We start from the raw sequence: 12,607 nt of genomic DNA on the forward strand, positions 1-12,607 counted from the left end.
TACAAAACAGAGTGCTGTGACTCCTGGTGGAAGTCTCCGATGGATCTCCCTTATACCACCATAAACATAACCAATCTGAGACACTCACATAATAAAAACAAAATGGAGCGCTGTGACTCCTGACATCAGTCTCAGATGAATCTCTCTCCTACCACCATAAACATAACCAATCTGAGACACTCACGTAATAAAAACAAAATGGAGCGCTGTGACTCCTGACATCAGTCTCAGATGAATCTCTCTCCTACCACCATAAACATAACCACTCTGAAACACTCACGTAATAAAAACAAAATGGAGCGCTGTGACTCCTGATGGCAGTCTCAGATGGGTCCCCCTTTTAGCATCATAACTGACCTGAGTCAGTTGTTGCTTAATAATCGGCCAGCAAAAGGAGACTGGTTACTTTTCAGGCAAGCCTCAAATAAAATTTGAGTATAAAGAAGACAAGCCTCAAAGAAAAATGTGTTATGCTATATAATCAATGTTAAAAGTTTTTTATATTTTTTCTAAATTGAAAGGAATTCAAAAACCTCCACCAGCTAAAACAAACAAGATAGTTGTGTACTGGAAGAAAATAATGAAATCTGTTACCACAATTACTTAATATTTATAACAATCACCTCGTTGTCTCCGAATGTAGTCCATAATCTTGTGTTCACCTTCCCCTGGCACGTTAGCGTCTGAGAGGATGACTTTGATGTTTCTCCAGCCTGGGTCATTGTTCAGTCTGTCATGAATGTAGTAGTGGAGGCAATTAGACAACCGTGCCATAAATGGTGTGCCCTACAACGCAATCAATCAGTTTACAGCAGAGCCCATCTTCTTTCTGAGTAAATCAATTAATTCAATAAGTAAATAAGCTTAGTGTTCTAATGTGCCTTATATTCATGTACAAAACAATTCTATATGAATACTTTATAAATGTAGAATTATTATTTGTTTCTAATACGATAAATTTTATCAAAACTTATTAAATTATAATATAAACTCTCTAATTTCTTCAACTTGCATTTAGCATAGTTCTTGCTGACTGCTTCAAAAGGAGTCTTCAGAGTCAAATTTTTATCAGCTTATCGTTTTAGAATATTTTTTAAGGTAGATGAGTACTCACATAATAGTTGAAAACTAAAAACAGTGTGAAAATTATTGGTTACTCCTTAGAGGATTTACACACTAAATGTAAACAAATTGAAAATAGTGATTAAATTAATTGAACATGTAGTTGTGCTATCATAGAACAATTTTTTAAATGAGCAGTTAGTTACGTATTTGACAGGCTCTTTCAATTAATATTTCACAACTTTAGAGACCAAGTTTGAACTTTTCGCTACTTTAAAGACCAATGGGGCATAGCCCGGAGGGATTTTCGACATACGAATAGGCCTATATTCATACCAGGGACAGTAAGAATGTATATGTACAATCGGTTGAACGGTTTACGTGTGAAAGCAAAACAAACAAACCAAAGCACTTTCGCATTTATAATATTGTTACGATAAAATTTAGATGGAATTATAGTTTAATTCTTTGATGTAAATGTTGGAATTTCTATAACCAACTACAAAACTTATCTATTAATTATTTTCTAAAATTAATGGATTAATTATAATCACACAGGAACCATATCATAAACACTTACTGGTGTAATACAGTTGCTATCAAAATGAGCTTCCTTTGCTTTTTCAGGGGGCAGAATCAGCCCTCTGGCTGACATCTCCTTCCTCACACGAGCTATCTCTTGAATCTTCTCAACTGTTTCTTTTGAAGCTCGAAAACGTCTTGATCGCTGTTGGTTCATTTTAGCCCTTGGAGCCTGAAATATATTTGTGCATTGAAAATACAGAAAACTTTACCACTCATGAAAGAAATGTAAACAATAAACAACTTTATAACTCTCCATTTCTTTCTGTTTTATGATAAGTAATATTATCCGGAGTTGGAGAAGAGTCACATGAAAATCACTCATCACACACAAAAAATAATCCTAAATCTGGTGATTGTAGCTGCAAGAAGAACCCTCAGCTAGTCAATGTTATCAAGCCTTTAGATAAAAACTTTGTGTACAGTTGAGTGTGAGATGAGACAGGTTGTGTTTGATGATACTAATCTATGGTTCTTGTATGGACGTCAACTTGGTGTTTCAGATCTTACATGCTGGAGAAACGCATCAACCTTCTGATCATTCGCACTACCAAAACAAGAACGATTCAAAGTGATTTCTGAACTCCAAATCCAAGAGGAGCTGAAATGCATGGCATTAGGAAAGGATTCGTGTTGGTCAGGTTTGCAGATGTAAATTTGTCTTCCAAGGTCATTGGTCTCATTACGGGGCATGGTCACCTGAGGAAGCATCTTCAAAGAGTCGGCATCCTTCAAGAGGATCCGCTCTGTGGAAGGTGTAATGAGAAGGAGGAGACTGCTGAGCAACTGCTCTTTGATTGCCCTGCAATAGCAAGAGAGCGGTATGCCATCTTTGGTAGTTTGGACAGGGGTGGTGAATTTTGCCAGGAGGACTTGATAGGTTGTTTTCGGCGGTTTGTTGAACTGCTGAAGTTGTAGACTGGTGGGCCTCATGGTGTGTTTCCGGGGTGTGCAAAAAGCCCTTGAGGCTTAAGTGCATGGCAGTAGGCCGCCCCAAGGGGGGGGGGGAAAAAAAAAAAACTTTGCGAGATGCTTCTTCATTTTTAACTGAAATGTTCAAAACTTCCACACAGAGATTGATAATTTTGAGGACACCTTAAGAAGTATGTTTGATGATAACGTTGTGGTTGCCAGTGACTTTAATGTGAAAGCTTTAGAGTAAGGCTTGACTCACTCACTCACACGCATGTGTGTGCACTCATGCACGCGCACACACAAACACACACACCAGAGGTTGATACATTCTTGAGATGGCAGCAAGTATAGATTTTCTGTGATGAACAATGTGAATGTTTCCACTTTTCAAGAAGCTGTATCACCAGAAATCCCAGATAAGTGACACTATTCTGGTCATGAACAGTCGTATTACTTTCAGCTTGTAGTTCAATCGGTGCATATTGAACATTCAGGCTTTTACAGGTTCATTTTCTGCTGATTGGAAACTTTTAAAAAAAATGAATGCTCTTGTAGCTACTTGAGTCAGGTAAGATTGCGGTACTGGACAGAGCAGGTACAACTGAAGATGAAGGAGACAACCATAGGTTTTATATGATGTGCTTGCGATGCCTCCAATGTTAAGAAGTCAAAACCACAAGTAATAAAAGCAGTGATACTGGGGATTGATAAGAGTGTCAGCCTGCACTGAAGATGTCTGCGCCAGTGTAGGATCCTGACCAGGAGAAAAAAATTCTAGTAAATAATAAATAAAGAGAGCAAAGACCAGACAAGCAAGACAATAGGAGGAGCTCCAACACAATTTTGATGTGGATGGTGAGGTCTGGGATACAAGATCATGATATGAAGTCTTGGAACTCGGTCATCCAGACTCAACATGAATGCTAAGAGGATGGAGCATGTTGTAAGTATTATTACGTGGATGAAATTTCTAATCTTTTTTTCTGTTTGTCAGCAACTAGGAGTACAGTGTCATCCGTTTATATCATTCCTTGCCCACATTTTTGAAGATATATTGGCAGATCGTTGGTCAGTAGGATGAAAAGTGTTGGTCCTAATCCTGAGCCTTGTGGTACACCTTTATTGATTGGGAGTAAAGGTGACCTTGGCTGGGAGACGGAGGGAGGGAGTAGGAGTGGGATATAGAGGGAGAGAGGAGGGAGGGAGGGAGAGGGAGAGAGAGGTTGTAATTTAATTTAATATATTATTATATTTTTTTCAATGTAAAATAGCTCTAACTAATGTATTTTCTAGTTATTGCTGAAAAAGAGAAAGAGTTGCATTGCATATTTTTGCATGCTCTATGCTTAGCTAAATAGATATAATACTTACCACCCCATCAATTGCCATGTACAGTAATTTTCTGGGCCGAACAATACGGAAAAGTCGGTCAATACACTCAAAAATAGCGACCATCATTTCATCTTCATTTTTTGGAGCTGGTCTGAAAAATAATATTTGTTAGAAACTGTCCAAGTCATTATTCAAATTATATTGCACAAAGTGACTATTTTTTGTAGCAGATCATACAATTTTATACTTGAAAGCCAAAAAACTAAAAAAGCAAAGAGGAAAATGGACAGCACAATAGAAAACAGGAACTCTTGAGACAACAAACAAAAAAAGCAATGAATGGATTGAATCTGAGAACAAGTAGCTCTTTTCTTAAAAGGGAGAGAAAATTTCAAAACATTACGTTTCCTAGTAAAATATTACTTAAGGAAATTACATTTTTTTATAAAAAAGTCACTCTCTTTAATAATCTCTTTAAATATACAAAGTACATCCCTACTTCCAGTCATTTCCCTGCCAGTCATGATTAAACGATATCCACAAATAAAATGAGTTTTTATTCCTTACATTCTGCCTAAAACTATATGTGTAAGTACTATAACGTAAAACGAGACAATCCAACAATACTCTTAATACATCAATGAAATGCAATGTTATTTACATGTAATAACAAAGTTAAGGTTATAATATCCCCTACAATAACAGCCACACAAAGCTTGAACATCTGAAACCATAGAATATTTTGAAAAAGAAACTAGTATAACTTAACCTTTCAGATTGTTTTATACCTGGCTGAGTTAAACACCTCACTTAGTGTGAGTTTGACAAATTGGCCTGTCCCACCCACAAAGCTACATTCCTGTAGCTGTGTCCATAAGTATTAATTTTGCATATGGTAATTGTATTAGGCATATTAACTTCTTGTAAAAATCAATATTAACCTATTGTATAGTAAATGATAGAAATAACTCAGTTATTACCTCTTAGTCTTTGAAATAGGAGCTAAAAAACAAATGCAGACACTGATGTATATTTAAAGTATAACTTTATTAGTGGAAAGATCAAAGATCGAGTTAACACGAGTAAATAGCTATGTATTTACAAGGCAAACTGATGGATAGGAAGGTTTAGAGAAGTCAACGACTGAAGACTATGACATAATATTTATGCATCCACAAGGACCACCTGGATCCTCTTTTTGGATTCAAAGAGGTAACATGTATTCTATTGATGCCACTATTGATGCCATTGACAAGCTAATACGAAATATACTGTCAACTTTTGAAAATAAGGCCTTTGCTCAGGCCACTTTATGTGACCTGAGTAAGGCCTTTGATTGTGTAGAACACAGTACTCTTTTAGCCAAATTAAAGCATTATGGAATTCATGGAAGTGCCCTTGATTTTATAAAATCATACCTCATCAATAGAACACAAAAAGTATACATCAAAGGAAGTTGGTCACAGGAAGTTAAAATAGAGTACGGTGTGTCCCTCAGGGATCTGTACTTGGACCCTTACTTTTTATCATATATATAAATGATATAACATTGGCTGTTGATGCTAATACGCTTCTCTACGCTGATGACACAACTTTTTTCAATAGTAGTAATAACCTGAATGAACTAAAGAAATTAACCGACACCACAATAAACAAGGCATCAATATGGTTTAAAGAAAATGGTTTTTTTAATGAATGAAACTAAAACTCAAAACATTTTGTTTACTTTAAAATCAATTCCTGAAAATAGTTTTAATTTTGAATCAAGTAGTGTAATCAAAATTTTAGGAATTCATATTGATAATAATCTTTCATGGGGACCTCATATTGATAATAATAATCTTTCATGGGGATCTCACATTGATTTTCTGTCTACTAAATTATCTAGAATTATTTTTTTATTGAGACGTCTATCTTGCTGCATAAGTGAAAATTATGTTCGGACTGCATATTTTGGATACATTCAGTCAATTTTGAGATACGGATTAATACTGTGGGGAAATAGTGCTAGAGTTCAGGAAATACTGGTGCTTCAAAAGAAAGCTGTTAGAATTGTTGGTAAAGCTGAATATCTTGATCATTGTAAACCTGTTTTTCATTAACCAAGGAATACTTACGATAGTTAATTTATATTTGTTTGACTTAAAATCTGTTTACATTTTAAATAATAAGGACTTAATAAACCATACACAAACACATAATTATAACACACGAAACAAAAATAACATTTTAATTGAATATTGTAGACTAAGCAAATCTTTGAATAGTCATGTTATAATTGGCTTGAAGGTGTATAACAAATTGAAACATTTGATAGAAAAATACTCTCTTAAAATTTATAAAAATAAACTTTATGAATGGCTATTAAAAACCCTTTATATAATATTGATGAGTTTTTTTTTCTATTAACAAACTTTTAATGGACTTTTAATGATTGTTTTAAGATAAACTCATAATATAACTAGTATAATTATCAACTAGACAATTAATGTCTTATATTGTTATATATATATATAATATTTATGTATTATACTTATTAAATATTATTTAGAGACAATGCTACTTAGTCTGTAGCTGAATTAGACTTTGTCAATGCATGTAACATGTTTTACGATAAATAAAAGAATTTATTATTATTATTATTATTCCTCTTGGATACACTCTTTGCCTGGTTTAAAGCTCCACAGACAATAACACAGCTGGGGCATGAGTCCTTGACCATTGGGGCATTGACCAAGAGTCCATAGAAACAATTCAAACAAATTGGTAATACCCAATTAAAAATATATAAAATCCTCCTGTCAAAGTAAATAGCTTTACAACTTGATAATGCTACAAAGTAATGGTCCACTTACTTATCTTCCGGATGAGTGCAAGGATGGATTATTCCATTCATGTCCAAATATAGATTGTCAAATTCCACTCCATTTGGATTCGGTTGAGAAGAGTCAACTGGTATGAAAGTTCCATCGAGTTGTGTGTTCTATAAAATAGAAATAAAACAAAGATGATTTGATAACATTATGTGTTCACAAATAATTATAAATGATAAAGTTTTTGTTATAAATAGCTATTATATAGTAGTTCAATTTAACATTTAAATAACAAAATTTGCAAATATAACATACTCGATTGTTATGAATATAATATAATTAAATCCATGATTTTCTAGTTTTTATGGCACTCTAAATGTCTATAGATTTGTTTTGATTCAATAGCCAACAGCATTGATTGTTTTGGTAAACTGTATAATATTGATGACTATCTAAACTACCGAAACCAAAATGTCAAACCGAATTCCATTGTAGGTATTTCAAACAACAGTATAGTTTAGCTGTTTTTATGTCTAAAAATGTAAAGGTCCCCTACTTCAAAAATGTAGGTGGCATGTTATGACACAAACAAAACAGTACAACATTTAGTTACTTTTACTATTTTGAAGGATAAATGTGTCTAACAGCTTGTGACAAATTTCATGTACATTGAAATTGTACTTGTGGCCACACATACAAATGAAAGTAAAATCATTCAATTTGTTTCAATTAATTTAGAGCAATATTGTTATTCAATGCATTAAAAGAGCAGACATGAATTAATTGTAAATAACTAGGCCTATAATTTGAAAGTTTTTGTATTCAATAGTTTTGGTACTTCTAATTGATAATACAGTACCCTGATTCAATCATGGTAGTGGTCGCTTATTACACTGCAGCCTTTTGGTGGCTTAACATACAACTGCGATCAAAAGAAACATCCACTTGTGGGCAAGAATCTTATTCCAGCTTGCAGAAGGCTAATGTTGAAGGAGAGGAATCCCCTTCCCTAACCTACATAGGCTTAACTCTCTCCTTATGTATATCCCAGCATGTAATGCAGAAACTAGCCTAGCCTAACCTCATTTATTCTGATCATACACAAAATCTACTTAGTGTCAAATATGATATTTCAGATATTAAATTTATATCAAGTCACTCATTACCTTCTCCTCAATGCAGTTGACTATAACTGATGGGTATTTTCTGCTTAGCCACCTGAAAAAGGCTGGAACACCCATTGTTGAACCGGTTAAAAATCGGCAATGAAATAGCCTATAAGCCTACGATTGAATCAAATTGAAAATAAGTTGATCACTTCTGTTCCGGCATCATTTTAAATGTTGATTGTCTATCTTACTTAATTCGTCCCGAAATTCTTAACGCTAAGACACATCAGTTTCTTATAGTATTTAACACAACAATCCGATTTCCACAATTTCACTTCACTCTATTCAACCCAATCCCAAACAAACCAACCAACAGGAACTGGATTGAAAACAATACAACCAACAGGCCGACGACATGAACAACGTCGACGTGAAAAGAAGATGTATCGCCAAAGACAGCCCTAAGGACAGACACTAGGGCCGGCAATAACGTTTTAGGTTTATTACTCTATGACTAGTCCTTAGATGGTAACCATCAGAAATTTGATTTTTAACTCTAGTTTTTTCTAAAATTTTAGTATTGTAGTAGTGTTTTGCCATGAAACACGCCACTTTGCCATGAAAAATGTTATTGTGGAAGAGCACCTTGGTTTATGCCGGGCCGGTCGGACCTCTACAAATCTCCCAGTTTTTCACAACTACATCACAGCATCATTTTCCAATCATCTACAGGTTTATTTTGTAATTGTTTTGTTAAATTATTCCATTGTGTATATATTTTATTCACAATCTGTGGTGGTTCTTGTTATTATTGTCGTTACGCTATGTTTTGTGTTATCTAATCTGTTGATTTTGATCAATGTAAAATGGCTTTGACCGTTGGAAGAAATAAAAGAATAAATACTTGTATGTTAGGCAAATAATTAGCATTTAAAATAAAAGTAAAACAACGTACCAGTCAGGTTTCTATTGTTCATGTATGGGTTTGGAGTCCAACCATGTTACTTTTATATAGTAACCCATTCTAATAATTATCTATTATATTTTTTATAATACTATATTGTACTAATAAAGCTTATATTTATAAACCTCACATTAATGGAGGCATAGAAAAAGTATAACCAAGTCCATACACAACACTGCAATGAATATCTAAATATTGTAATTTGGATTAAAACGTTAAAGAACAAATTTTTGTTAATTTAATCATGCCGAAAGTAAATGTATAAGATTTCATAGCAACACACACCTTGAAGGATTCAAGTTGTTATAAAATGTTTTGAATGAGGTGGTAGAAATTGTGTTAAAAGACTACAGTGAATTAGAACTTTGAATTATACGGAGGCCGCTTTTCTTAGAGGAGTTATCTTATCGGAAACCTAAAACGCAACATTATTAGAAATAACAAATTTTATTTGATTGGCTGGGAAAATTACATGTCATTGTGACGATCGGTGCTTGTTTACAGCCCAATAAGAAACAATGTGGGCAAGAAGGAGGCAACTCTGTCCCTATCTACCAGTTGCTATTACTGTGTAAGTAAGTAAATACAAAGGTACATCCGTATTATAAGCATACAAAGTTAACGAGTGCTCGAGTGATCTGAGCTTGAATTTAGGTACTATCTCGAGGGATGTTCTCTTCTTTCCTTCGCCAGAAGTGCGGGGTGACGCCGAAGGATTTTCAGGCGAAGGAAAAACAACCTCAGATCACGTGAGCGCAGGTAAAGGTAGCAAATTTTAAACTTAATCTTTAAAATTAAACTGTGTTTAACTTTTGTACTACTGGTAACATATTTATGATAACCTAATCTAAACCTACTTAAATGTCGCGCAGTAACAAGTAAAAGATAAACACAGAGTGGCTTCTTCTTGCAGATATTGCTTCCTTTTGTGAGGTTGAAACAAGAACAGATCGTCATAATGACATGTAGTTTTCTTAATAAGTGAAATAAAGTCTGTTCTTTCTAATAATTTAATTTTTTATGTTCCCGATAAGAAAAACTCATCCAAAAATAGTGGTCTACGGTATTACAAAAGTACTAGTAAATTAATAAAAAGTGGATTTTAGGGGTTAAATATGCCAATAAAGTGCAAAATAACCTAAAGATGAAAGAAAACGTGTCGTATATAAAAATAATGAAATAAATCAAGCACATTAATCTACTGTGAGCATGAGACGGTTAAATCTTAAGATTCGGCATAGTTGAGATTTATAACCCTCCATGTATGTTCACCACATCACGTCGCAAAGCAAAATATTGAAGATTTGGTTCTTCTATGGGGACATCCAGATGGTTTTTAGCAAATCTTAACACCAATCAAATGACGAATGAAGTGCCGCTTCAAGCCAAGAAATTTTCAAGGAGAAACTAAATCATCCCTTCAGATTTCAGCATGAATCGACATGGATCTCGCTTACCCTGCTTTCCAACATCTACTGTCACGGTCGTGACCTGGTTGGACTTCTCCCGCACCTAGTGAGTGCTTATACTGGTGTTGGTGGCGTTAGTAGAACTGGAGTAGGTCAGCTGGCTGTCACTGCTAATACTCGGATACACAATTTCGGCTGCAGTATCATAAACGTCATACAATACTCCGCGGTAGTCAGAAAACAGAAGACCATCTGGAACAACTCATTGCCAACCGGCTCGCCGCCCCGTGGTATCTAAAGTGGTCGTCGCCACGCGACCACGCCGACACGATTTTCCCACCGAGCACCCGGTTATTCAACAAATGTCATTCATTACTTATTATATTGAATAACTCTGTGTGAGGCACTCTGGTGTGTCCCTACTGAGTTTGAACAAAATTCGCACTTTTTAGACCTATAGCACGCACTTCAAAGCATTTCAAATAAATGATTATTTTGAAATCTCGAAGAACAACCTTAATAGGATTTATAAATTAGATGGAGTTTAGACATTAAATAATGAGAAGAAAATCGCTAGATCCATGGCCAGAAGGTTTGTAAACAGCAAAGATTAGAATAAAATTCTCATATTAAAACTCAATGCATCCTGTTGACACATGTTTTCATAAGAAAAGTAAAAAAAAAATAATAATAATTACATCTATATCAAGTCGGATTTTGAGAGTATGACGAAACCATCTATCCCACTGGCACGACAGCAGAAAACTGAGATATATTTGAACCAGGAAGACAACGTTACTCCTACTGTATTTAAGATAAATTATGCTTAGTTCGAAAGTTGTATCTTTTAAGTACTTGTTCATGTACTTAATGTCTTCTCCCATGAAGAAGAGGATAGATCTTAATCCTTGAAACGCAGTGTTATACATTTTTTAACGTATAACGATGGAAAATGTCTGAAATTCTTTAATTTTTCAAACTATTTTGTTTTAAACTCGATGTCATGTCTGTTAAGTTCATCCTAAATGTTGTCTTCCCAAAAACACAATTAAAAACTATTTCTGCATATATTTTCATTAATACTGCATAATTTGAATACTATGGAATATATTTTGTTTTGACATTGAAGACAAGGATAACATTGTAAATTAGAATCATACCTGTCGCAGTAACAAACTTTTTTTGAAAAAGCGCGGTTGTTAAAATCCGCTTGGTGTTAGTAGTAGACCGTTGGACGTTGATGTCTAACAGTTACAGTTCAGTTCAGTTTAGTAAACAACCTCCAAACTCCAAACAGTTTGATACTGTGGAGTGTGGAAGTGGTTGTGATTAGGTTGTAGTGTATAATATTATTTATTTAAGAGTTCTTACGTTACTTGTAATTAAGTATTTATTTAGCAAATATAAGTGATTGATATTATGATGATTTCAATTTAAAAGAGTTGGACGTTTGGAAAATTGCATTCTAATTTTATGCTGATCGTTTGAAAGGTAGGTTTCGGTTTCGTCCAGTCATCAGTCACTATAGTTGTATAATGTGTATTTCATGTTAATTGTATGTTAATTTATTAGTCCAGCCAACTGTGATAAAAATTCTAACTAAAATTAATTGTATATTTTGATTTTAATCATGGTCTTTACTATGTGTTCTTTTTGATAAATAGGCTATGGAATTATTGGCCATAGTTTTAAAGTAGGAGTTTTGATTTTATTAACATTTGCATTTGTTCTGAACAAAACAAGTAAGGGCTGGGGTAGGGTACGATAAGCGGACCCGGTTTTTTTATATTGAATAATATAGTCATCGATACCTAATATTCGCATCTCAAATCTTAGACGACTATCAATCGATATAAAAGTACCTATAATAGTCCTCAATAACAATCATGTGTTTTAAATCAAAATATGAATTTAATATATTCACAGTGATCAAACAAATAATTATAACCAAAATTAGGAAAACTGAAAACGACCGTATTTACTCCTCTCACAGTTACAGTTGTTTCTTTCCCACAAATTTTACATAATGGGTTTTTCTGTACGAGTCCAACATGGTGAAGCCACAAAAAAGCAAAGTCGTATAGTTTTCTAAAATTGACTTCCATTTTTAATAATCAGAATTACTTAAGTAAAATTGAAATATTATCCTACGTGTACCGTATTAGTTTAGAGTGTTTACAGCTGTTGATATAGATTATTTAAGTTAATAGTTCAAAATAATTAATCAGTATCGATTGATTATATCAATGGTTATGATTAAGTAATATCATTTGCCAATTTCGATATAAAAACCGGGTCCGCTTATCGTACCCTACCCAAGGGCTGCAGTATATTAAGTGGCTACCACCACAATCTAATCGTAATCACCACAAGCCTACTTATAATCTGCTTAGAAACCTGATAACATAGGATTGCATTGAA

The 12,607-nt window shown here is 34.0% G+C and overlaps 2 protein-coding genes across 2 annotated transcripts in view; one reads left to right on the forward strand and one right to left on the reverse strand.

Moving 5' to 3' along the window:
- LOC124353206 (5'-3' exoribonuclease 2 homolog) overlaps window positions 1-8,232 on the reverse strand; it is a 70,157-nt gene extending 61,925 nt beyond the window's left edge. The window contains exons 1-5 of the mRNA XM_046803101.1: window positions 7,871-8,232; window positions 6,747-6,874; window positions 3,931-4,042; window positions 1,643-1,816; window positions 624-786 (exon numbers count right to left, since the gene is read on the reverse strand). Coding sequence (XP_046659057.1) covers window positions 624-786; window positions 1,643-1,816; window positions 3,931-4,042; window positions 6,747-6,874; window positions 7,871-7,945 — 652 coding nt within the window. The 5' untranslated portion in view covers window positions 7,946-8,232. The remainder of the gene's footprint in view (window positions 1-623; window positions 787-1,642; window positions 1,817-3,930; window positions 4,043-6,746; window positions 6,875-7,870) is intronic.
- Window positions 8,233-11,467: 3,235 nt separating this feature from the next.
- The window catches only part of LOC124353207 (histone H4 transcription factor-like), a 42,649-nt gene continuing 41,509 nt past the window's right edge, over window positions 11,468-12,607 (forward strand). Inside the window, exon 1 of the mRNA XM_046803102.1 lies at window positions 11,468-11,677. The gene's annotated coding sequence lies outside the window, so the exon portion shown is untranslated. The remainder of the gene's footprint in view (window positions 11,678-12,607) is intronic.

The sequence above is a fragment of the Homalodisca vitripennis genome, chromosome 1, assembly GCF_021130785.1.
Source record: "Homalodisca vitripennis isolate AUS2020 chromosome 1, UT_GWSS_2.1, whole genome shotgun sequence".
Lineage (NCBI taxonomy): Eukaryota > Metazoa > Arthropoda > Insecta > Hemiptera > Cicadellidae > Homalodisca > Homalodisca vitripennis.